Genomic DNA, 24750 nt, shown 5'->3' with positions numbered 1-24750 from the left:
GGTAGTAGCAGTAGAATATTATTAATGGGAGGGTAGTAACACATTCACCAACAGTGGCTGTTTGGCTCAATCCCAGACATACCAACCTGAGTATTAGGTTCTTCCCGCTGAAAGACATGGACCTTGGAAAGGTACAGGGGCCATAGAGCTTTGCTCAAAAGTAGTGCATTTTATAGGGAATATTGTGTCCTGGAGAAAGACACATGCTTGTTTAAGCTTCCCTTCTGGCTTCTGTAAATCCTCTGAAGGTCAATAGATCCATAAGCTTCCCTTCTGGCTTCTGTAAATCCTCTGAAGGTCAATAGATCCATAAGCTTCCCTTCTGGCTTCTGTAAATCCTCTGAAGGTCAATAGGTCAACATGGCTTAGCAGTGAATCAAAGACTAAAGTCCTTTACGGACGGTACAATTTTAGCCGTTTTGTGACACGATTGTGTAGTCCCAGACAACACTTCCTCGTCATAGGCAAAATCTTAGCTCGTAAACGATTGTCAGATGTCTTGGCTCGTTCAGTTTGATAAGGTCTAGGTTTACCGATTAATTACTGCTGCGAACAGTCGTCGGCTCTGACAAAGTTCTGTCACCGTTAGATTTTGTTGCCATTATCGTGTGGTGTGTCTGGTGTAACGAGCTGATCCTGGTTACTGACCAATAGGTACACGGCTGGCACTGAGTATGCACAGCCAAATGAATATAATAGGTTTGATTTAAATGCTTATTGCTGTGCAAGAAGAAAGATTTCCGTAATAATATATTACATCTGAAATTAGGCTACCTGATGAGATTTTGATAAATGTAACAAAATCGCCAATCAAAATAAACGTACTACCACAGTGACCATGCTATTTTGGGAAGCCTATTTGATTCTGCCCTTACGGAAAAAGATTGCAGCCAGAGTGCAGTATAACTGCTGTACAATGCAGTATAACTGCAGTATAATTGCAGCCAGAGTGCAGTATAACTGCTGTATGTTGCAAATACTGCGCCCAGAATAACACCGTTTTTTTTTTTTACTACTGTAATTTTGCAGCATAACTGCAGTACACTGCATTTATTCTGCAATTGCTGCGTCCAAAATACCACATTCGAAAATATGGAAAAAATATAGCAAATATAAATCAAACTGGATGGACATCAGAAATAGATGGGAGAGGATGAGGGTAGAGGAAGGACTAAAAACAAACAAAATATAACTTTTGTAAAATATACTGTGTCCGTAAAATGTATACAGTATGTATAAGCTGGAAGTAGAAGCCTAAGCGTTGTTGTCCATTACTTTACTGTAACTTGGGGAGGGGTGGTAGGGTTAGCGGAAAATAATATAGGAAAATATATTTTAAAAATATATACATATACATATGTATGTGTATTTATATGTATGTGTGTACAGTACCAGTCAAAAGTTTTGACACACCTACTCAAGAGTGTTTCTTTATTTGTACTATTTTCTACATTGTAGAATAATAGTGAAGACATCAAAACAATGAAATATCACATATGGAATCATGTAGTAACCAAAGAAATGTTAAACGTATTTATTGTGAGTATGTATGTGTGTGTGTGTGTGTGTTTTGTGTGTGTGTGTGTGTGTTTTGTGTGTGTGTGTGTGTTTTGTGTGTGTCTGTGTGTGTCTGTGTCTGTGTCTGTGTGTGTGTGTGTGTGTGTGTGTGTGTGTGTGTGTGTGTGTCTGTGTGTGTGTGTGTGTGTGTGTGTGTGTGTGTGTGTGTGTGTGTGTGTGTGTGTGTGTGTGTTAGAGTCAGTGTAGTGTGTGTGGGTCCAGTGAGGGTGCATAGAGCCAGCACAAGAGAGTCGGGGCAAAAGAAACGAGGGTCAATGTATATAGTCGGGTAGCCATTTGATTAACTGCTCAGCAGTCATATGGCCCGGGGCTAGATTAGAAGCTGTTAGGGAGCCTTTTGGTCCCAGACTTGGTGCTTCGGTATCGCTTTCTGTGCGGTAGCAGAGAGAACAGTCTATGACTTGGGTGGCTGAAGTCTTTGACTATTTTTAGGGCCTTCCTCTGACACCGCCTGGTATAGATTTCCTGGATGGCAGGGTGCTCGACCCTAGTGATGTACTGGGCCGTACTCACCACCCTCTGTAGCGCCAAGCAGTTGCCATACCAAGCGGGTGATGCAGCCAGTCAAGATTCTCTCAATGGTGCAGCTGTAGAACTCTTAAAAGATCGGAGGGCTCATGCCAAATCTTTTCAACCTCCTGTCGTGCCCTCTTCATGACTGTGTTGGTGTGTTTGGATCATGATAGGTCCTTAGTGATGTGGAACTTGAGGAACTTGATGCTCTCGGCTCGCTCCACTGCAGCCCGTCAATGTGAATGGGGACATGCTCGGCCCTCCATTTTCTTTAGTCCACGATCAGCTCCTTTGTCTTGCTGACGTTGAGGGAGAGATTGTTGTCCTGGCACCACATGGCCAGGTCTGACGACCTCCTCCCTATAGGCTGTCTCATCATCGTCTGTTATCAGGCCTACCACCAGTTGTTGTCTACCCTCACCACCTCAGGGCCGCCCGTCAGGAAGGCCAGGATCCAGTTGCAGAGGGAGGTTTAGTTAAGAGTAGCTACTGCACATGCAGTAGCTACTCTTCCTGGGGTCCACATAACACGTACAAATACATGATGGAGCCAGAGGAGATGTCTGCCGTTTTACGGGCTCCTAACCAATTGTGCTATTGTGTGTCATTCGCATGAATGACACATAAAATCCCTGTCATTCGCATGAAGAAGAGACAGAGATATCGGGGACGTAGGTCGGGGTGCCTTGAAAGGATCTGACAGCGAGTGAGTAATCCCCCTCTACTGCCATTCCTATTAGCCAACGTGCAATCATTGGATAACAAAATTGATTATTTCCGATCAAGACTATTCTAGCAAAGGGACATTAAACTGTAATATCTTATGTTTCACCGAGTCGTGGCTGAACATACAGCTGGCTGGGTTTCCGGTCCATCGGCAAGGAAGTCTCAAGGTTTTGCTCGCCTGAGGTAGAGTAGAGTATCTCATGATAAGCTGTAGACCACATTATTTACCAAGAGAGTTTTCATCTGTATTTTTCGTAGCTGTCTATTTACCACCACAAACTGATCCTGCACTAAAACCACACTCAACCAGCTGTATAAGGCAAAAAGCAAACAAGAAAATGCTCATCCAGAGGCGGCACACCTAGTGGCCGGGGACTTTAATGCAGGGAAACTTAAATCCATTTTACCTCATTTCTACAAGCATGTTAAATGTGCAACCAGAGGGAAAAAAAACTCTAGACCACCTTTACTCCACACACAGACGCGTACAAAGCTCTCCCTCGCCCTTCAATTGGCAAATCTGACCATAACTCTATCCTCCTGATTCCTGCTTACAAGCAAAAACTAAAGCAGGAAGTACTAGTGACTCGCTCAATAAGGAAGTCGTCAGGTGACGCAGATGCTAAGCTACTGGAATATGTTCGAGGTTTCTTCCGATGGCATTGAGGAGTACAGCACATCAGTCACTGGCTTTATCAATAAGTGCATCGATGACATTGTCCCCACAGTGGCCATACGTACATACCCCAACCAGAAGCCATGGATTACAGGCAACATCCGCACTGAGCTAAAGGGTAGAGGACTATTATAAGGCGCCGACTGAGATGGTCGGCTCGCTACAGGTCCTTAGGAAACCATGCAGTAAATTGTTTTTTTTACGTATTATTTCTTACATTGTTGGCCAAAAAATCTCAAGTGTTATTACATACAGCTGGGAAGAACTATTGGACATAAAAGTGACATCAACTTACATACATGAAGGGCACATTTTGGCATTTGCTGTATGATTGATGAGAAACTCCATATTGCAAATGTACGGTCCCTTACTAGACGTCCGCGAATGTTTGTAAAATTTGCCGACGGCGTCGGGCCGTGCACCGGGGCCAGATCTTCCAGGAAGTCATCGAACGAAGTCTCTTGGACATTCGGTTTCCGTTTTATATAATTTTCACATTTTGGTCATTTTTCCGCTGTCCCGGTAAATTCCAGCAGATGGCGAATGGAATCTTATTGCAAATGTACAAAACATCACCAATCACGACATGGCCATTTCTCCTAAACGGAAAAGACTTTGAAGACGAAACTTGGTGCGCATAGGTTTGGACTAATGGGTTGTTAGCCCCGAAACAAGATGGCGTCGAGGCCTCAACGCTTTTTAGTAAAGGCCATTTTTCTGGGATTAAAGGTCAAAAACGAAAATAGAGCGCTAATTTTACCACTTCACGTCAAAGTACATGAACCTACGGTGTCAGGAAAAAAAGAACCAGCCATTTATCTATCGTAATTTAAGAGAAATCGTACAATTGTGGCAAAGAAGGGGGTCGAGTGATAAATGGCAGATATGTGAGAGCAGAACTAATAAATGGGCTCTGCCCGATCACTAAAATGGCCACCCCGATCAGAACTACAGATCACCAAATGGCCGACTGCCAAAACTACAATTCCCAGAAGCAAGAGGAACCCTCAGAAGGTGGAGCTGACCCACAGATAAAGGGTCAAGACAAACCAGGAAGGGAGAGAGAGGGCTGGAAGGATCTATGAACCATAGAGAAAGAGACAATCGATATTGGCTGGATTTACCGTGTACGAGCTAGACTGTTTTGGACTTACCTGTTGGCGTTTAGATCTGGACCTACCGAGAACGAGATTTGTGTACCGAACCCTGCTATCCTTGACCTTACCTGCGGCCTGGATGGACCAGGATGGAGAAACAAACACACAGGTATTGTCATGTTCGAAAGAACTTTCATTCTGGGCAGATTTTGGTGACACTTTCCCACTTAATTTGTGACAAACCCTCCTAACCTTGAAGAGGTTTGCCACACAATGTACAATTGGTGATGCTCAAAGAAATGTGTTTCTTCCAAAAAATCATCATCTCTACAGGCTCCGGGCCATGGATTATCCTTACAGGCTTCTTGCCGTGGATTATCCCTACAGGCTCAGGGCCATGGATTACCTCTGGAGGCTTCGTGCCATGGAACATCCCTACAGGCTCCAGGCCATGGATCGTCACTAGAGGCTTGGTGCCATGGATCATCTCTACAGGCTTCGGACCATAGATTATCACTGGAGGCTTTACTCGTGGAGCTGGAACAGGTCTCACCGGACTGGAGAGACACACTGAGGACCGGGTGCTCAGAGCAGGCACCGGAGGGAGAGTCTGAGTAGCAGGCACAGGACGTACTGGGCTATGGTGGCGAACTGGCGACACAGTGCGTAGAACTGGCGTAGGATATACTGGGCCATGGAGGCGCACTGGAGACCAGGAATGCTGAGCAGGCACACTCCTTGCTGGCTGAGTGCCAACCTTAGCACGACAACGGTGAGGAGCTTGCACTGAGCGCACCGGGCTGTGAGTGCGCATGGGCGACACAGTGCGCATCACCGCATAACACGGTGCTTGTTTAGTCACTCGCTCCCCACAGTAAGCACGGGGAGTTGGCACAGGTCTTAAACCCGCCTTAGCCAATCTACCCGTGTGCCCCCCAAAAAATGTTTTTGCCGCTGCCTCTCGGGCTCCTGTTGCTTTTTTGCCCGTTCCTCCCAGTATCGCCGTTCTGCCCTCGCTGCCTCTATCTCCTCCTGCGGGCGGCAATACTCCCCCGGCCTTGTCCAAGGTCCTGCCCCATCCAGGATCTCTTCCCAGGGCCAGTCCTCTGATCCACACTGCTTGGTCCAATCTTGGTGGGTAGTTCTGTAAGGGGCGTCATATAGAGGAGACCAAGGCTCAGCGTGTTGAGTGCTCATCGTTATTGTTAATGAAAACGAACACTAGACAAAATAAACAAAATGACAGTCAACAGTTCCGTCAGGTTTACAAACTAACCTCTCTGGGCTAGGTGGGACGAAATCGTCCCACCTACGCAACAGCCAGTGTAATCCCGTGGCGCGATATTCAAATACCTTAGAAATGCTATTACTTCAATTTCTCAAACATATGACTATTTTACACCATTTTAAAGACAAGACTCTCGTTAATCTAACCACACTGTTCGATTTCAAAAAGGCTTTACAACGAAAGCAAAACATTAGATTATGTCAGCAGAGTACCCAGCCAGAAATAATCAGACACCCATTTTTCAAGCTAGCATATAATGTCACATAAACCCAAACCACAGCTAAATGCAGCACTAACCTTTGATGATCTTCATCAGATGACAATCCTAGGACATTATGTTATACAATACATGCATGTTTTGTTCAATCAAGTTCATATTTATATCAAAAACCAGCTTTTTACATTAGCATGTGACGTTCAGAACTAGCATACCCCCGCAAACTTCCGGTGAATTTACTAAATTACTCACGATAAACGTTCACAAAAAACATAACAATTATTTTAAGAATTATAGATACAGAACTCCTTTATGCACTCGCTATGTCCGATTTTAAAATAGCTTTTCGGTGAAAGCACATTTTGCAATATTCTGAGTCGATAGCCCGGCATCACAGGGCTAGCTATTTAGACACCCACCAAGTTTAGCCCTCACCAAAGTCAGATTTACTATAAGAAAAATGTTATTACCTTTGCTGTTCTTCGTCAGAATGCACTCCCAGGACTTCTACTTCAATAACAAATGTTGGTTTGGTTCAAAATAATCCATAGTTATGTTCAAATATCCTCTGTTTTGTTCGTGCGTTCAAGACACTATCCGAAAGGGTAAAGAAGGGTGACACGCCCGACGCGTTTCGTGACAAAAAAAATCAAAATATTCCATTACCGTACTTCAAAGCATGTCAACCGCTGTTTAAAATAAAATTTTATGCCATTTTTCTCGTAAAAAAGCGATAATATTCCGACCAGGAAACCGTGTTTTAGTTCATAGAGAGAGAAAATAAAAACATGGGGTCGCCTCGTGCACGCGCCTCAGTCTCATTGTCCTCTGATAGACCACTTACCAAAGGCGCTAATGTTTTTCAGCCAGGGGCTGCAAAGACATCATTCAGCTTTTTCCCGGGTTCTGAGAGCCTATGGGAGCCGTAGGAAGTGTCACGTTACAGCAAAGATCCTACATTTTCAATAAAGAGAGTCAAGAAGCCCAAGGAATGGTCAGAGAGGGCACTTCCTGTACAGAATCTTCTCAGGTTTTTGCCTGCCATATGAGTTCTGTTATACTCACAGACACCATTCAAACAGTTTTAGAAACTTTAGGGTGTTTTCTATCCAAAGCCAATAATTATATGCATATTCTAGTTTCTGGGCAGTAGTAATAACCAGATTAAATCGGGTACGTTTTTTATCCGGCCGTGTAAATACTGCCCCCTAGCCCTAACAGGCTAAACAGAAAGCAACTACCCACGAAAACAAAGGGAAAAACAGGCTGCCTAAGTATGGCTTCCAATCAGAGACAACGATAGACAGCTGCCTCTGATTGGAAACCATACCCGGCCAAAACATAGAAAAACAAAACATAGAATGCCCACCCACCTATCACACCCTGACCTAACTAAACAGAGAAAACACAGCTCTCCTAGGTCAGAGCGTGACAGTACCAGTCTATACATACCTGTACCAGTCTATACATACCTGAGCAACCTACAGTACCAGTCTATACATACCTGTACCAGTCTATACATACCTGAGTAACCTACAGTACCAGTCTATACATACCTGAGTAACCTACAGTACCAGTCTATACATACCTGTACCAGTCTATACACACCTGAGTAACCTACAGTACCAGTCTATACATACCTGAGTAACCTACAGTACCAGTCTATACATACCTGAGTAACCTACAGTACCAGTCTATACATACCTGAGTAACCTACAGTACCAGTCTATACATACCTTGAGTAACCTACAGTACCAGTCTATACATACCTGAGTATCCTACAGAACCAGTCTAAACATACCTGAGTAACCTACAGTTACTCTCGTACAGATCATTCCATGATGACATGACTCTATACATACCAGAACGACACATTAAATCTGTTTTTGGTTTGGGTTCCGCGAAGAAGGAGTTGTTCAGTCCCAGGGTCCTTACCCTAGTGATGTGATTGGTGGGAAGCTTAAATGTAGTCAATGAAAATGCAATCATAATGGCTCGCATTCGGCGACAGCCCTAGTTCTCATTGATTCAGGAGTGGATCTCTGTTGCCTGTATGACTAAACACTAAACACTCTGTCCATCAACTCCTGTTTAAACACTCTGTCCATCAACTCCTGGCTAAACACTCTGTCCATCAACTCCTGGTTAAACACTCTGTCCATCAACTCCTGGCTAAACACTCTGTCCATCAACACCTGGCTAAACACTCTGTCCATCAACTCCTTACTAAACACTCTGTCCATCAACTCCTGGCTAAACACTCTGTCCATCAACTCCTTACTAAACACTCTGTCCATCAACTCCTGGCTAAACACTCTGTCCATCAACTCCTGGCTAAACACTCTGTCCATCAACTCCTTACTAAACACTCTGTCCATCAACTCCTTACTAAACACTCTGTCCATCAACTCCTGGCTAAACACTCTGTCCATCAACTCCTGGCTAAACACTCTGTCCATCAACTCCTGGCTAAACACTCTGTCCATCAACTCCTGGCTAAACACTCTGTCCATCAACTCCTGGCTAAACACTGTCCATCAACTCCTGGCTAAACACTCTGTCCATCAACTCCTGGCTAAACACTCTGTCCATCAACTCCTGGCTAAACAGTCTGTCCATCAACTCCTGGCTAAACACTCTGTCCCTGACAAAGCACATGCCTGGAATCCTTGGATCCTAGCATAGCAGGAGCTCACGTATGTTGAACATATGAATAATCCAAAGTGAATTATAAAATGAACTGTTGTTTGTGTTTCTCAGGGGAACTTCTTCTGGCAGGTGAAAATTGGCTACACTGTTGGACACAGCATCTCCCTGATCTCCCTCATCACATCGATAGTCATACTGAGTATCTTCAGGTAACTACCTACTATAGTCATACTGAGTATCTACAGGTAACTACCTACTATAGTCATACTGAGTATCTACAGGTGGTAACTACCTACTATAGTCATACTGAGTATCTTCAGGTAACTACCTACTATAGTCATACTGAGTATCTTCAGGTGGTAACTACCTACTATAGTCATACTGAGTATCTACAGGTGGTAACTACCTACTATAGTCATACTGAGCATCTACAGGTGGTAACTACCTACTATAGTCATACTGAGTATCTACAGGTAACTACCTACTATAGTCATACTGAGTATCTACAGGTGGTAACTACCTATTTTTTTATATTTTTTAAAATTTTATTTCACCTTTATTTAACCAGGTAGGCCAGTTGAGAACAAGTTCTCATTTGCAACTGCGACCTGGCCAAGATAAAGCAAAGCAGTGTGACACAAACAATACAGAGTTACACATGGAGTAAAACAAACATACAGTCAATAATACAGTAGAACAAAAGCAAACAAAAAGTCTATATACAGTGAGTGCAAATGAGGTAAGTTAAGGCAATAAATAGGCCACGGTGGCGAAGTAATTACAATATAGCAATTAAACACTGGAATGGTAGATGAATGTGCAAGTAGAGATACTGGGGTGCAAATGAGCAAGACACAGTACATAAATAAATACAGTATGGGGATGAGGTAGGTAGATTGATGGGCTATTTACAGATGGGCTATGTACAGGTGCAGTGATCTGTGAGCTGCTCTGACAGCTGGTGCTTGAAGCTAGTGAGGGAGATTTGAGTCTCCAGCTTCAGAGATTTTTGCAGTTCGTTCCAGTCATTGGCAGCAGAGAACTGGAAGGAAAGACGACCAAAGGAGGAATTGGCTTTGGGGATGACCAGTGAGATATACCTGCTGGAGTGCGTGCTACAAGTGGGTGCTTCTATGGTGACCAGTGAGCTGAGATAAGGCGGGGCTTTATCTAGCAGAGACTTGTAGATAACCTGTAGCCAGTGGGTTTGGCGATGAGTATGAAGCGAGGGCCAACCAACGAGAGCGTACAGGTTGCAATGGTGGGTAGTATATGGGGCTTTGGTGACAAAATAGATGGCACTGTGATAGACTGCATCCAGTTTGTTGAGTAGAGTGTTGGAGGCTATTTTATAGATGACATCACCGAAGTCGAGGATCAGTAGGATGGTCAGTTTTACGAGGGTATGTTTGGCAGCATGAGTGAAAGATGCTTTGTTGCGATATAGGAATCCCATTCTAGATTTAATTTTGGATTGGAGATGCTTAATGTGAGTCTGGAAGGAGAGTTTACAGTCTAACCAGACACCCAGGTATTTGTAGTTGTCCACGTATTCTAAGTCAGAGCCGTCCAGAGTAGTGATGCTAGACGGGCGTGCAGGTGCGGGCAGTGATCGATTGAATAGCATGCATTTAGTTTTACTTGCGTTTAAGAGCAGTTGGAGGCCACGGAAGGAGTGTTGTATGGCATTGAAGCTCATCTGGAGGTTAGTTAACACAGTGTCCAAAGAGGGGCCAGAAGTATACAGAGTGGTGTCATCTGCGTAGAGGGGGATCAGAGAATCACCAGCAGCAAGAGCAACATCATTGATGTATACAGAGAAGAGAGTCGGCCCAAGAATTGAACCCTGTGGCACACCCATAGAGACTGCCAGAGGACCGGACAACAGGCCCTCCGATTTGACACACTGAACTCTATCAGAGAAGTAGTTGGTAAACCAGGCAAGGCAATCATTTGAGAAACCAAGGCTGTTGAGTCTGCCGATAAGAATGTGGTGATTGACAGAGTCGAAAGCCTTGGCCAGGTCGATGAATACGGCTGCACAGTAATGTCTCTTATCGATGGCGGTTACGATATCGTTTAGGACCTTGAGCGTTGCTGAGGTGCACCCATACCTACTATAGTCATACTGAGTAAATTCAGGTAATTACCTGCTGTTGTCATACCCAAAGGACTGGGCAATCTCGCTCTCCGAGGCCATCGTGAGTGAGGTCTTTAATCAGGTCAACAGTCGCAAGGCCAGGTTGCTGGACGATGTTCTTGGGCATGTTCTCAGTCCATGCATTGAACAGCTGGCATGCATATTCACGGTAATTTTCAACCTCTCCTTGTTCCACATGTTTAATGATGACCGCCATCATTCCTGTCCCCAAGAACTCCAAGGCTTCACCATGACTCCTGCCCCATTTCACTCACATCTGTAATCATGATGTGCTTTGAGAGGCTGGTTAGGGAACACGTTAACTCCCTTATCCCAGACACCCTGGACCCACTCCAATTTGCTTAGTCCCCTCCTGTACTCCCACTTCACCCACGACTGCGTGGTCAAACACGACTCCAACACCATTAGGTTTGCTGACGACACGACGATGGTAGGACTGATCACAGACAACGATGAGACAGCCTATATGGAGGAGGTCAGAGACCTGGCAATGTGGTGCCAGGACAACAACTTCTCCCTCAATGTCAGCAAGACAAGGGAAGTGATTCTGGACTACAGGAAATGGAGGGCCGAGCACGCCCCCATCCACATCAAATGGGCTGCAGTGGAGAGTGTCGAGAGCTTCACGTTCCTTGGTGTCCACATCACTAAGGACATAACATTGTCCATTCACACAAGCACAGTCGTGAAGAAGGCATGACATCGTCTCTTCCCTCTCAGGAGGATGAAAAGATTTGACATGGGCCCTCAAATCCTGAAAGTTTTACAGCTGCAGTATTGAGAGCATCTTGGCTATATCACTGCTGGCTAACTCCTGTCTATATCACTGCTGGATAACTCCTGTCTATATCACTGCTGGCTAACTCCTGGCTATATCACTGCTGGCTAACTCCTGGCTATATCACTGCTGGCTAACTCCTGGCTATATCACTGCTTGGTATGGCAACAACACCGCCCTTGATCGCATGCCACTTCAGAGAGTGGTGCGGACAGCTCAGTACATCACTGGGGCCAAACTGACATCCAGGGCTTGGAAAATCGATAAAGACTCCGACCACCCAAACCGTAGAGTGTTTTCTCTGGTTCCAAACAGCAAGAGGAACCGGTGCATCAAGTCTGACTATAAACAGGCTCCTGAACAGCTTCTATCCCCAAGCCATAAGACTGATCAATAGATAACTCTATGGCAACAGGGACCGTCTGAAGGACCCCTGTACTTTATTCTTATTTCTACACTGGCTCTATGCAAACTCACAGGGCCCTACACACTGTCTCTATGCACACTCACAGGGCCCTACACACTGGCTCTATGCACACTCACAGGGCCCTACACACTGGCTCTATGCACACTCACAGGGCCCTACACACTGTCTCTATGCACACTCACAGGGCCCTACACACTGGCTCTATGCACACTCACAGGGCCCTACACACTGGCTCTATGCACACTCACAGGGCCCTACACACTGTCTCTATGCACACTCACAGGGCCCTACACACTGGCTCTATGCACACTCACAGGGCCCTACACACTGGCTCTATGCACACTCACAGGGCCCTACACACTGGCTCTATGCACACTCACAGGGCCCTACACACTGTCTCTATGCACACTCACAGGGCCCTACACACTGTCTCTATGCACACTCACAGGGCCCTACACACTGGCTCTATGCACACTCACAGGGCCCTACACACTGGCTCTATGCACACTAACAGGGCCCTACACACTGTCTCTATGCACACTCACAGGGCCCTACACACTGTCTCTATGCACACTCACAGGGCCCTACACACTGGCTCTATGCACACTCACAGGGCCCTACACACTGTCTCTATGCACACTCACAGGGCCCTACACCCTGTCTCTATGCACACTCACAGGGCCCTACACACTGGCTCTATGCACACTCACAGGGCCCTACACACTGTCTCTATGCACACTCACAGGGCCCTACACACTGGCTCTATGCACACTCACAGGGCCCTACACACTGGCTCTATGCACACTCACAGGGCCCTACACACTGTCTCTATGCACACTCACAGGGCCCTACACACTGGCTCTATGCACACTCACAGGGCCCTACACACTGGCTCTATGCACACTCACAGGGCCCTACACACTGGCTCTATGCACACTGACAGGGCCCTACACACTGGCTCTATGCACACTCACAGGGCCCTACACACTGGCTCTATGCACACTAACAGGGCCCTACACACTGGCTCTATGCACACTGACAGGGCCCTACACACTGGCTCTATGCACACTAACAGGGCCCTACACACTGGCTCTATGCACACTCACAGGGCCCTACACACTGGCTCTATGCACACTCACAGGGCCCTACACACACTACACACCCTGTCTCTATGCACACACACAAAGCCCTACACACTACACACCCTGATACTCCAACACACACTCATAGGGCCCTACACACTACACACCCTGATACTCCAACACACACTCATAGGGCCCTACACACTACACACCCTGATATTCCAACACACACTCATAGGGCCCTACACACTACACACCCTGATATTCCAACACACATAACCAGCACATACATTCATATTGACTCTATCCGGGGTGAGGACTGCAGGGAGGAGACCAGATATATCAGGGGTGAGGACTGGAGGGATGAGGACTGGAGGGTGGAGACCACTAATATCAGGGATGAGGACTGGAGGGTGGAGACCACTAATATCAGGGATGAGGACTGGAGGGAGGAGACCACTAATATCAGGGATGAGGACTGCAGGGAGGAGACCACTAATATCAGGGGTGAGGACTGCAGGGAGGAGACCACTAATATCAGGGATGAGGACTGGAGGGAGGAGACCACTAATATCAGGGATGAGGACTGGAGGGAGGAGACCACTAATATCAGGGGTGAGGACTGGAGGGAGGAGACCACTAATATCAGGGGTGAGGACTGCAGGGAGGAGACCACTAATATCAGGGGTGAGGACTGCAGGGAGGAGACCACTAATATCAGGGGTGAGGACTGCAGGGAGGAGACCACTAATATCAGGGGTGAGGACTGCAGGGAGGAGACCACTAATATCAGGGATGAGGACTGGAGGGATGAGGACTGGAGGGATGAGACCACTAATATCAGGCATGAGGACTGCAGGGAGGAGACCACTAATATCAGGGATGAGGACTGGCGGGAGGAGACCACTAATATCAGGGGTGAGGACTGGAGGGAGGAGACCACTAATATCAGGGATGAGGACTGCAGGGAGGAGACCACTAATATCAGGGATGAGGACTGCAGGGAGGAGACCACTAATATCAGGGATGAGGACTGGAGGGAGGAGACCACTAATATCAGGGGTGAGGACTGCAGGGAGGAGACCACTAATATCAGGGGTGAGGACTGGAGGGATGAGGACTGCAGGGAGGAGACCACTAATATCAGGGATGAGGACTGGAGGGATGAGGACTGGAGGGAGGAGACCACTAATATCAGGGGTGAGGACTGGAGGGAGGAGACCACTAATATCAGGGGTGAGGACTGCAGGGAGGAGACCACTAATATCAGGGGTGAGGACTGCAGGGAGGAGACCACTAATATCAGGGGTGAGGACTGGAGGGAGGAGACCACTAATATCAGGGATGAGGACTGCAGGGAGGAGACCACTAATATCAGGGATGAGGACTGCAGGGAGGAGACCACTAATATCAGGGGTGAGGACTGGAGGGAGGAGACCACTAATATCAGGGATGAGGACTGGAGGGTGGAGACCACTAATATCAGGGGTGAGGACTGCAGGGAGGAGACCACTAATATCAGGGATGAGGACTGCAGGGAGGAGACCACTAATATCAGGGGTGAGGACTGGAGGGAGGAGACCACTAATATCAGGGATGAGGACTGGAGGGTGGAGACCACTAATATCAGGGGTGAGGACTGCAGGGAGGAGACCACTAATATCAGGGATGAGGACTGGAGGGATGAGGACTGCAGGGAGGAGACCACTAATATCAGGGGTGAGGACTGGAGGGAGGAGACCACTAATATCAGGGATGAGGACTGCAGGGAGGAGACCACTAATATCAGGGGTGAGGACTGGAGGGATGAGGACTAGAGGGAGGAGACCACTAATATCAGGGATGAGGACTGCAGGGAGGAGACCACTAATATCAGGGATGAGGACTGCAGGGAGGAGACCACTAATATCAGGGATGAGGACTGGAGGGAGGAGACCACTAATATCAGGGATGAGGACTGGAGGGAGGAGACCACTAATATCAGGGGTGAGGACTGGACGGAGGAGACCACTAATATCAGGGATGAGGACTGGAGGGTGGAGACCACTAATATCAGGGGTGAGGACTGCAGGGAGGAGACCACTAATATCAGGGATGAGGACTGGAGGGAGGAGACCACTAATATCAGGGATGAGGACTGGAGGGAGGAGACCACTAATATCAGGGGTGAGGACTGGACGGAGGAGACCACTAATATCAGGGATGAGGACTGCAGAGAGGAATTTGGTGACGAACAATGCCTTTTCCAGCTTGATGGAGCACCTTGCCATAAGGTTAAAAGTGATAACTAAGTAGCTCGGGGAACAAAACATCGATATTTTGGATCCATGGCCAGGAAACTCCCCAGACCTTAATCCCCTTGAGAACTTGTGGTCAATCCTCAAGAGGAGACTGGACAAACAAAAAACCACAAATTCTGACAAACTCCAAGCATTGATTATGCAAGAATGGGCTGCCATCAGTCAGGATGTGGCCCAGCAGTTAATTGACAGCATGCCAGGGCGGATTGCAGAGGTCTTGAAAAATAAGGGTCAACACTGCAAATATTGACTTTTTGCATCAACTTCATGTAATTGTCAATAAAAGCCTTTGACACTTATGAAATGCTTGTAATTATACTTCAGTATTCCATAGTAACATCTGACAAAAATATCTAAAGACACTTAAGCAGCAAACGTTGTCGAAATTAATATTTGTGTCATTCTCAAAACTTTTGGACATGACTGTAGACAAACAGTGTGTCATAGTCCGTGTATGTAGGTGGCAGGGAAGTCAGGCGCAGGAGAAAACAGAGTGGTTTAAAAAATGGAATATTTATTCCCAAAACCAACGTAGAAAAGAATCCGGGTAAACCAATAACCCGTCGCACACCGAATTAGAAACAACACGTACATAACAAACAAACAATCACCGACAGAGAAGTGAGGGGAATCAGAGGGTTAAATACACAACATATAATTACTGGGATATGAAACAGGTGTGTAAAGAGACCAGACAAAACCAATGGAAAATGAAAAACTGATCAATGGTGGCTAGAAGGCCGGTGACGTCGACCGCCGAACACCACCCGAACAAGAAGGGGCATTAACTTCAGTAGAAGTCGTGACACAGTGCAATTAGTGCAATCAATGACAGTAGTGAGGGGTGTGTCATAATGATTAAAGTTAATTAGAATGAATTAGTGAAACTGTTAAAAGAAACTATAGTTTATGGCATATTAAATATAGTAGGCTATTGTTATCATATAGAAACATAATGAATATTGTACATAATATTAGCATCAGCATACATTATTGTTTAATTCAATTTCACATATTTAATTGTTTTGTATTTCATTTCATATTTGTTATATTTTGGTTCAACCTTAATGCATAATTAGCATCAACAGGGGAACATATTAGGTGTACGCTGAAAAGCTGTAGAAAGAATATATACATTTTTAAGACTTGTTCATAAAAGAAAGAATTGTTCATAAGAAGGGCCTGAGATCAAAGTCAATATTCAGACCAATAGGGGCCAGTGTGTTTAGACGGGATATCCAGTAAGCCTCCCTTTGAAGTCGTAGGATCTCCATGTTTACCTCCTCTCCTTGGTAGAGCAACATGCTCAATGCCTGTGTATTTGAGGGAGGAGATTGAATGGTTAGCTTCAACGAAGTGAGCTGCTACTGGATAGTCAATGTCCTCACGCCTGATTGAGCTGTGGTGTTCAGCTATGTTTTAATTGTCTTTTCGTTTGTCCTACGTAGGCTTTTCCACATGAACAGGTGATGAGAGAGATTACTCCCTTGGTCTTGCATGAGATGATCCCCACTAACAGGGATTTTTCCACCTGTATGTGGGCGTCTGAAGAAGGATGTTTTTATATTGCTATTGCACTGGGCGCATGAGCCACATTTGTAGTTCTCATTTGGAATGGGTGTCAAGAGTGTCTGAGTGGACTCAGGGGGAAGGTCCGATCTCACCAAACTATCTCCAATATTGCAACCACGCTTATAGACCACCAGTGGGGGTTCCTTGAAGAGGTGTGCAATTACTTTTGTCTGATTGCAAAATATGCCAGTGCTTTTTCAGGATTGCTTTCGTTTTCTCCAAACCCTTGGTGTACTTAGTGCAAAAAACAATTGCATTGTTTTTCTTCTTTGGTTGAGATTTTAGTAATTCCTCTCTTGGTTTTTGAGATATTTTCATCATTATAGGGAGTATAAAATAACATGGCTATATACAGGAAGTATAAAATAACATGGCTATATACAGGAAGTAGAAAATAACATGGCTATATACAGGAAGTAGAAAATAACATGGCTATATACAGGAAGTAGAAAATAACATGGCTATATACAGGAAGTAGAAAATAACATGGCTATATACAGGAAGTAGAAAATAACATGGCTATATACAGGAAGTAGAAAATAACATGGCTATATACAGGAAGTAGAAAATAACATGGCTATATACAGGAAGTGGAAAATATCATGGCTATATACAGGGAGTAGAAAATAACATGGCTATATACAGGAAGTAGAAAATAACATGGCTATATACAGGGAGTAGAAAATAACATGGCTATATACAGGAAGTAGAAAATATCATGGCTATATACAGGGAGTAGAAAATATCATGGCTATATACAGGGAGTAGAAAATAACATGGCTATATACAGGAAGTAGAAAATATCATGGCTATATACAGGGAGTAGAAAATAACATGGCTATATACAGGAAGTAGAAAATAACATGGCTATATACAGGAAGTAGAAAATAACATGGCTATATACAGGAAGTAGAAAATAACATGGCTATATACAGGGAGTAGTAAATAACATGGCTATATACAGGAAGTAGAAAATAACATGGCTATATACAGGAAGTGGAAAATAACATGGCTATATACAGGGAGTATAAAATAACATGGGTATATACAGGGAGTACCAGTACCGAGTCCATTTGCAGGAGTACCAGGCAATAACATGGGTATATACAGGGAGTACCAATACTGAGTCGATCTGTAGGGGTACCTGGTAATTGAGGTAGCTATGTACATATAGCTAGGGATAACATGACTAGACAACAGGATAGATAATAGACAGTAACAGCAGTATACTGTAGGTAGGGGTAAAGGATAGATAATAGACAGTAACAGCAGTATACTGTAGGTAGGGGTAAAGGTTAGATAATAGACAGTAACAGCAGTATACTGTAGGTAGGGGTAAAGGATAGATAATAGACAGTAACAGCAGTATACTGTAGGTAGGGGTAAAGTGACTAGACAACAGGATAGATAATAGCCAGTAACAGCAGCGTATTGTGTGTGTGTGTGTGTGTGTGTGTGTGTGTGTGTGTGTGTGTGTGTGTGTGTGTGTGTGTGTGTGTGTGTGTGTGTGCAGTACTTTTGACCAGGACCTATAGGGAATTGGGTGCCTGTTAACTTCTCTAGGGCCAGTGGGACGAAATCGTCCCACCTACGTAACAGCCAGTGGAATCCTGTGGCGCGTTATTCAAATACCTTAGAAATGCTATTACTTCAATTTCTCAAACATATTACTATTTTACAGCATTTTAAAGACAAGACTCTCGTTAATCTAACCACACTGTCCGATTTCAAAAAGGCTTTACAACGAAAGCAAAACATTAGATTATGTCAGCGGAGTACCCAGCCAGAAATAATCAGACACCCATTTTTCAAGCTAGCATATAATGTCACAAAAACCCAGAAGACAGCTAAATGCAGCACTAACCTTTGATGATCTTCATCAGATGACACACCTAGGACATTATGTTATACAATACATGCATGTTTTGTTCAATCAAGTTCATATTTATATCAAAAACCAGCTTTTTACATTAGCATGTGACGTTCAGAACTAGCATACCCCCCGCAAACTTCCGGTGAATTTACTAAAAATTTACTAAATTACTCACGATAAACGTTCACAAAAAGCATAACAATTATTTTAAGAATTATAGATACAGAACTCCTCTATGCACTCGATATGTCCGATTTTAAAATAGCTTTTCGGTGAAAGCACATTTTGCAATATCCTCAGTAGATAGCCCGGCATCACAGGGCTAGGTATTTAGACACCCAGCAAGTTTAGCACTCACCAAAGTCAGATTTACTATAACAAAAATGTTATTACCTTTGGTGTTCTTTGTCAGAATGCACTCCCAGGACTTCTACTTCAATAACAAATGTTGGTTTGGTCCCAAATAATCCATTGTTATATCCAAACAGCGGCGTTTTGTTCGTGCGTTCAAGACACTATCCAAAAGGGTAAAGAAGGGTGACGCGCACGGCGCATTTCGTGACCAAAAAATTATAAATATTCCATTACCGTACTTCGAAGCATGTCAACCGCTGTTTAAAATCAATTTTTATGCCATTTTTCTCGTAAAAAAGCGATAATATTCCGACCGGGAATCTGTGTTTAGGTAAAAAGAGGAAAGAAAATAAAGCACAGGGTCGACTCGTGCACGCGCCTAAGCCCATTGTCCTCTGATCGGCCACTTGCCAAAAGCATAAATGTGTTTCAGCCTGGGGCTGCCTCGATATCATTCAGCTTTTTCCCGGGCTCTGAGAGCCTATGGGAGCCGTAGGAAGTGTCACGTTACAGCAAAGATCCTCAGTCTTCAATAAACAGAGACAAGAAGAACAAGATCTTGTCAGAGAGGGCACTTCCTGTAAGGAATCTTCTCAGGTTTTTGCCTGCCATATGAGTTCTGTTATACTCACAGACACCATTCAAACAGTTTTAGAAACTTTAGGGTATTTTCTATCCAAAGCCAATAATTATATGCATATTCTAGTTACTGGGCAGGAGTAGTAACCAGATTAAATCGGGTACGTTTTTTTATCCGGCCGTGTCAATACTGCCCCCTACCCCCAACAGGTTAAGAATCCCTTTGGCCCTGCAGTCTAGGGGGGATGGAAATGAGAACCGTAACAAAACTCATGCAAATTATAACAGAGAAAAGGATGTGTTTTGATAAGTCCTTTAGAAATCCTTTCCATTGTCATGGTGGTTATTGAGGATTGAGAAAATGCTTTGTTCTCCCTCCGTATCCCTCCACAGTGTCAGAGAACCAAAAGGTTTTCATTAGTATTTCATTAGTATTTCATTAGTATTTCATTCGTTCATCAATTAGTGGTCATTCTTTCTCCATTTCTCAGTTCCAAAGACAGTGAAAGTTGTTTGGTCGCGCTGGATGTAACACGTCGTCGTGTGTCTCTCCTAGGAAACTCCACTGCACTAGGAACTACATCCACATGCACCTGTTTGTGTCGTTCATCTTGAAGGCCATCGCTGTGTTTACGAAGGATGTGGTTCTGTACCAGGTCGGAGAGGTTGACAACTGCTCCCCAGGATTCGTAAGTACACAGCCCGTCTGTGGGTGTGTGTGTGTGGGTGTGTGTAAGTATATGTGTGAGTGTGAGTGTGTGAGTGTGTGAGTGAGTGTGTGAGTGAGTGTGTGAGTGTGTGAGTGTGTGAGTGAGTGAGTGAGTGAGTGAGTGAGTGAGTGAGTGAGTGAGTGAGTGAGTGAGTGAGTGAGTGAGTGAGTGAGTGAGTGAGTGAAATAGAAAAACACCTCCGCGATCCAACATTCTAATATGAACATGTCTGTATTTCAAACTCTTCCCAAATCAAATCAAACTTTATTTTTCACATGCGCCGAATACAACAAGTGTAGACTTACCGGGAAATACTTACTTACAAGCCTTTAACCAACAGTGCAGTTCAAGAAAGAGTTAAGAAAATATTTACCAAATAAACTAAAGTAAAAAATAATAAAAAGTAACACAATAAAATAACAATACAGGTTATATACAGGGGGTACCGGTACAGAGTCAATGTGTGGGGCTACAGGTTAGTCGAGGTTATTTGTACATGAAGGTAGTGATTATGCACAGATAATATACAGCGAGTAAGAGCAGTGTACACAACAAATGGGAGGGGGGGGTCAATGTAAATAGTCCGCTGGCTATTTGATTAAATGTTCACCAGTCTTATGGCTTGGGGGTAGAAGCTGTTGAGGAGCCTTTTGGTCCTAGACTTGGCGCTCCGGTACCGCTTGCCGTGCGGTAGCAGAGAGAACAGTCCCTGACTTGGGTGACTGGAGTCTCTCTCAATTTTTTGGGCTTTCCTCTGACACTGCCGAGTATATAGGTCCTGGATGGCAGGAAGCTTGGCCCCAGTGATGTACGCACTACCCTCTTCAGCGCCTTACGGTCAGATGCCAAGCAATTACCATACCAGGCGGTGATGCAACCGGTCAGGATGCTCTCGATGGTGCAGCTGTAGAGCTTTTTTGAGCATCTGGGGACCCATGCAAAATCTTTTCAGTCTCCCGAGGGGGAAAAGGCGTTGTCATGCACTCTTAATGACTGTCTTGGTGTGTTTGGACCATCCTAGTTCGTTGGTGATGTGGACACCAAGGAACTTCAAGCTCTCGACCCACTCCACTACAACCCCGTTGATGTTAATGGGGGCCTGTTCGGCCCTCCTTTTCCTGTAGTCCACGATCAGCTCCTTTGTCTTGCTCACTTTGAGGGAGAGGTTGTTGTCCTGGCAACACACTGCCAGATCTCTTACCTCCTCCCTATAGGCGGTGTCATCCTTTTTGGTGATCAGGCCTAACACTGTTATGTCTTCAGGAAAGGGCAGTGTGGAGTGCAATTGAGATTGCGTCATCTGTGGATCTGTTGGGGCGGTACGCGAATTGGAGTGGGTCTAGGGTATCCGGGAGGATGGTGTTGATGTGAGCCATGACCAGCCTTTCAAAGCACTTCATGGCTACCGATGTGAGTGCTACGGGGCGGTAATTGTTTAGGCAGGTTATCTTCGCTTCCTTGGGCACAGGGATTTTGGTGGTCTGCTTGAAACATGTAGGTATTACGGACTCGGTCAGGGAGAGGTTGAAAATGTCAGTGAAGACACTTGGCAGTTGGTCCGCGCATGCTTTGAGTACACGTCCTGGTAATCCGTCTGGCCCAGCGGCTTTGTGAATGTTGACCTGTTTAAAGGTCTTGCTCACATTGGCTACCGAGAGCGTTATCACACAGTCATCCAGAACAGCTGGTAATCTCGTGCATGCTTCAGTGTTGCTTGCCCCGAAGCGAACATAAAAGGCCTTTAGCTCGTCTGGTAGGCTCGCGTCACTGAGCAGCTCGTGGCTGGGTTTCCCTTTGTAGTCCGTAATAGTTTTCAAGCCCTGCCACATCCGACGAGCTTCAGAGGTGGTGTAGTAGGTTTCGATCTTAATCCTGTATTGATACTTTGCTTGTTTGATCATTCATCTGAGGGCATAGCGGGATTTCTTATAAGTGTCCGGATTAGTGTCCCGCTGCTTGAAAGCGGCAGCTCTAGCCTTTAGCTCGATGCGGATGTTGCCTGTAATCCATGGCTTCTGGTTGGGATATGAACTCCTCAATGCCATTGGATGAATCCAGGAACATATTCCAGTCTATGCTGCTAAACAGTCCCGTAGCGTAGCATCTGCCTCATCTGACCACTTCCATATTGAGTGAGTCACTGGTACTTCCTGCTTTAGTTTTTGCTTGTAAGCAGGAATCAGGAGGATATAATTATGGTCAGATTAGCCAAATGGAGGGCGGGGAGAGCTTTGTATGTGTCTCTGTGTGTGGAGTAAAGGTGGTCTAGAGTTGTTTCCCTCTGGTTGCACATTTAACATGCTGATAGAAATTAGGTAAATGGATTTACGTTTTCCTGCATTAAAGTCCCCGACTACTAGGAGCGCCGCTTCTGGATGAGCATTTTCTTATTTTTTTTATGGCCTTATAGAGTTGGTTGAGAGAGGTCTTAGTGCCAGTATTGGTCTGTGTTGGTAAATAGGCAGCTAATATAGGTGAGAACTCTCTTGATAGATAGTGTGGTCTATAGCTTGGACTGATACTTTATATCTCTGTCTCTTTATTTAACCAGGTAGGCTAGTTGAGAACAAGTTCTCATTTGCAACTGCGACCTGGCCAAGATAAAGCAAAGCAGTTTGACACATACAACAACACAGAGTTACACATGGAATAAACAAACATACAATCAATAATACAGTAGAAAAATCTATATACAGCATGTGCAAATGAGGTAGGATAAGAGAGGTAAGGCAATAAATAGGCCTTGGTGGCGAAGTAATTACAATATAGCAATTAAACACTGGAATGGCAGGATATGCAGAAGATAAATGTGCAAGTAGAGATACTGGGGTGCAAAGGGGCAAGATAAATAAATAAATAAATAAATACAGTATGGGGATGGGGTAGATTGATGGGCTGTTTACAGATGGGCTATGTACAGGTGCAGTGATCTGTGAGCTGCTCTGACAGCTGGTGCTTAAAGCTAGTGAGGGAGGTAAGAGTCTCCTGCTTCAGAGATTTTTGCAGTTCGTTCCAGTCATTGGCAGCAGAGAACTGGAAGGAAAGGCGGCCAAATGAAGAATTGGCTTTGGGGGTGACCAGTGAGATATACCTGCTGGAGCGCGTGCTACGGGTGGGTGCTGCTATGGTGACTAGTGAGCTGAGATAAGGCGGGGCTTTACCTAGCAGAGACTTGCCAGTGGGTTTGGCAACAAGTATGAAGCGGGGGCCAGCCAACGAGAGCATACAGGTCACAGTGGTGGGTAGTATATGGGGCTTTGGTGACAAAACGGATGGCACTGTGATAGACTGCATCCAATTTGTTGAGTAGAGTGTTGGAGGCTATTTTGTAAATGACATCGCTGAAGACGAGGATCGGTAGGATGGTCAGTTTTACGAGGGTATGTTTGGCAGCATGAGTGAAGGATGCTTTGTTGCGAAATAGGAAGCCGATTCTACATTTAATTTTGGATTGGAGATGTTTAACCTCTCTGGTATCATTGGGACGTCCCACCTCGACAACAGCCAGTGAAATTCCTTGGCGCCAAATTCAAACAATAAAAATCAGAAATAGCGATTAAATTAATCACTTACCTTTGATGATCTTCATCTGCTGGTACTCCCAGGACTCCATGTTACACAATAAATGTTTGTTTTGTTTGATAATGTCCCTCTTTATGTCCAAAAACCTCCATTTTGTTGGTGCGTTTAGTTCAGTAATCCAAAGGCACAAAGTGCGCTCTCAACATCCAGACGAAAAGTCAAAAAAGTACAATAAAAGTTTGTAGAAACATGTCAAACGATGTTTAAAATCAATCCTCAGGTTGTTTTTGTCATAAATAATCAATAATATTTCAACCGGACAAAAGCTTCGTCAATAGAAAAGGAGAAACAAGAATGTCGCGCTCCCGATCACGCGCTGGACTCATGTCTGGAGATTTCCACTGTCCACTCATTGAAAGTGCTGTATCTCCCTCATTTTTCAGAGTAAAAGCCTAAAACAATGCCTAAAGACTGGCCACGTGTAGAAGAAGCCATAGAGATTGAACTGGGTCCTAAGTCTTTGTATGGTGGATAGGCTTTCAATGGAAAAACAGCCTTTCAAAATAATAGTACTTCCTGGATGGATTTTCCTCAGGTTTTCGCCTGCCAAATCAGTTCTGTTATACTCACAGACATTATTTTAACAGT

General features: G+C 44.9%; 1 protein-coding gene across 1 annotated transcript in view; it reads left to right on the top strand.

Moving 5' to 3' along the window:
* The window catches only part of vipr1b (vasoactive intestinal peptide receptor 1b), a 165827-nt gene that overhangs the window by 105106 nt on the left and 35971 nt on the right, over positions 1–24750 (top strand). The window contains exons 5-6 of the mRNA XM_045710828.1: positions 8856–8953; positions 20427–20559. Coding sequence (XP_045566784.1) covers positions 8856–8953; positions 20427–20559 — 231 coding nt within the window. The remainder of the gene's footprint in view (positions 1–8855; positions 8954–20426; positions 20560–24750) is intronic.

The sequence above is a fragment of the Salmo salar genome, chromosome ssa29 (genome assembly GCF_905237065.1).
Source record: "Salmo salar chromosome ssa29, Ssal_v3.1, whole genome shotgun sequence".
NCBI lineage: Eukaryota > Metazoa > Chordata > Actinopteri > Salmoniformes > Salmonidae > Salmo > Salmo salar.
This window is presented reverse-complemented; position numbering and strand designations above follow the sequence as displayed.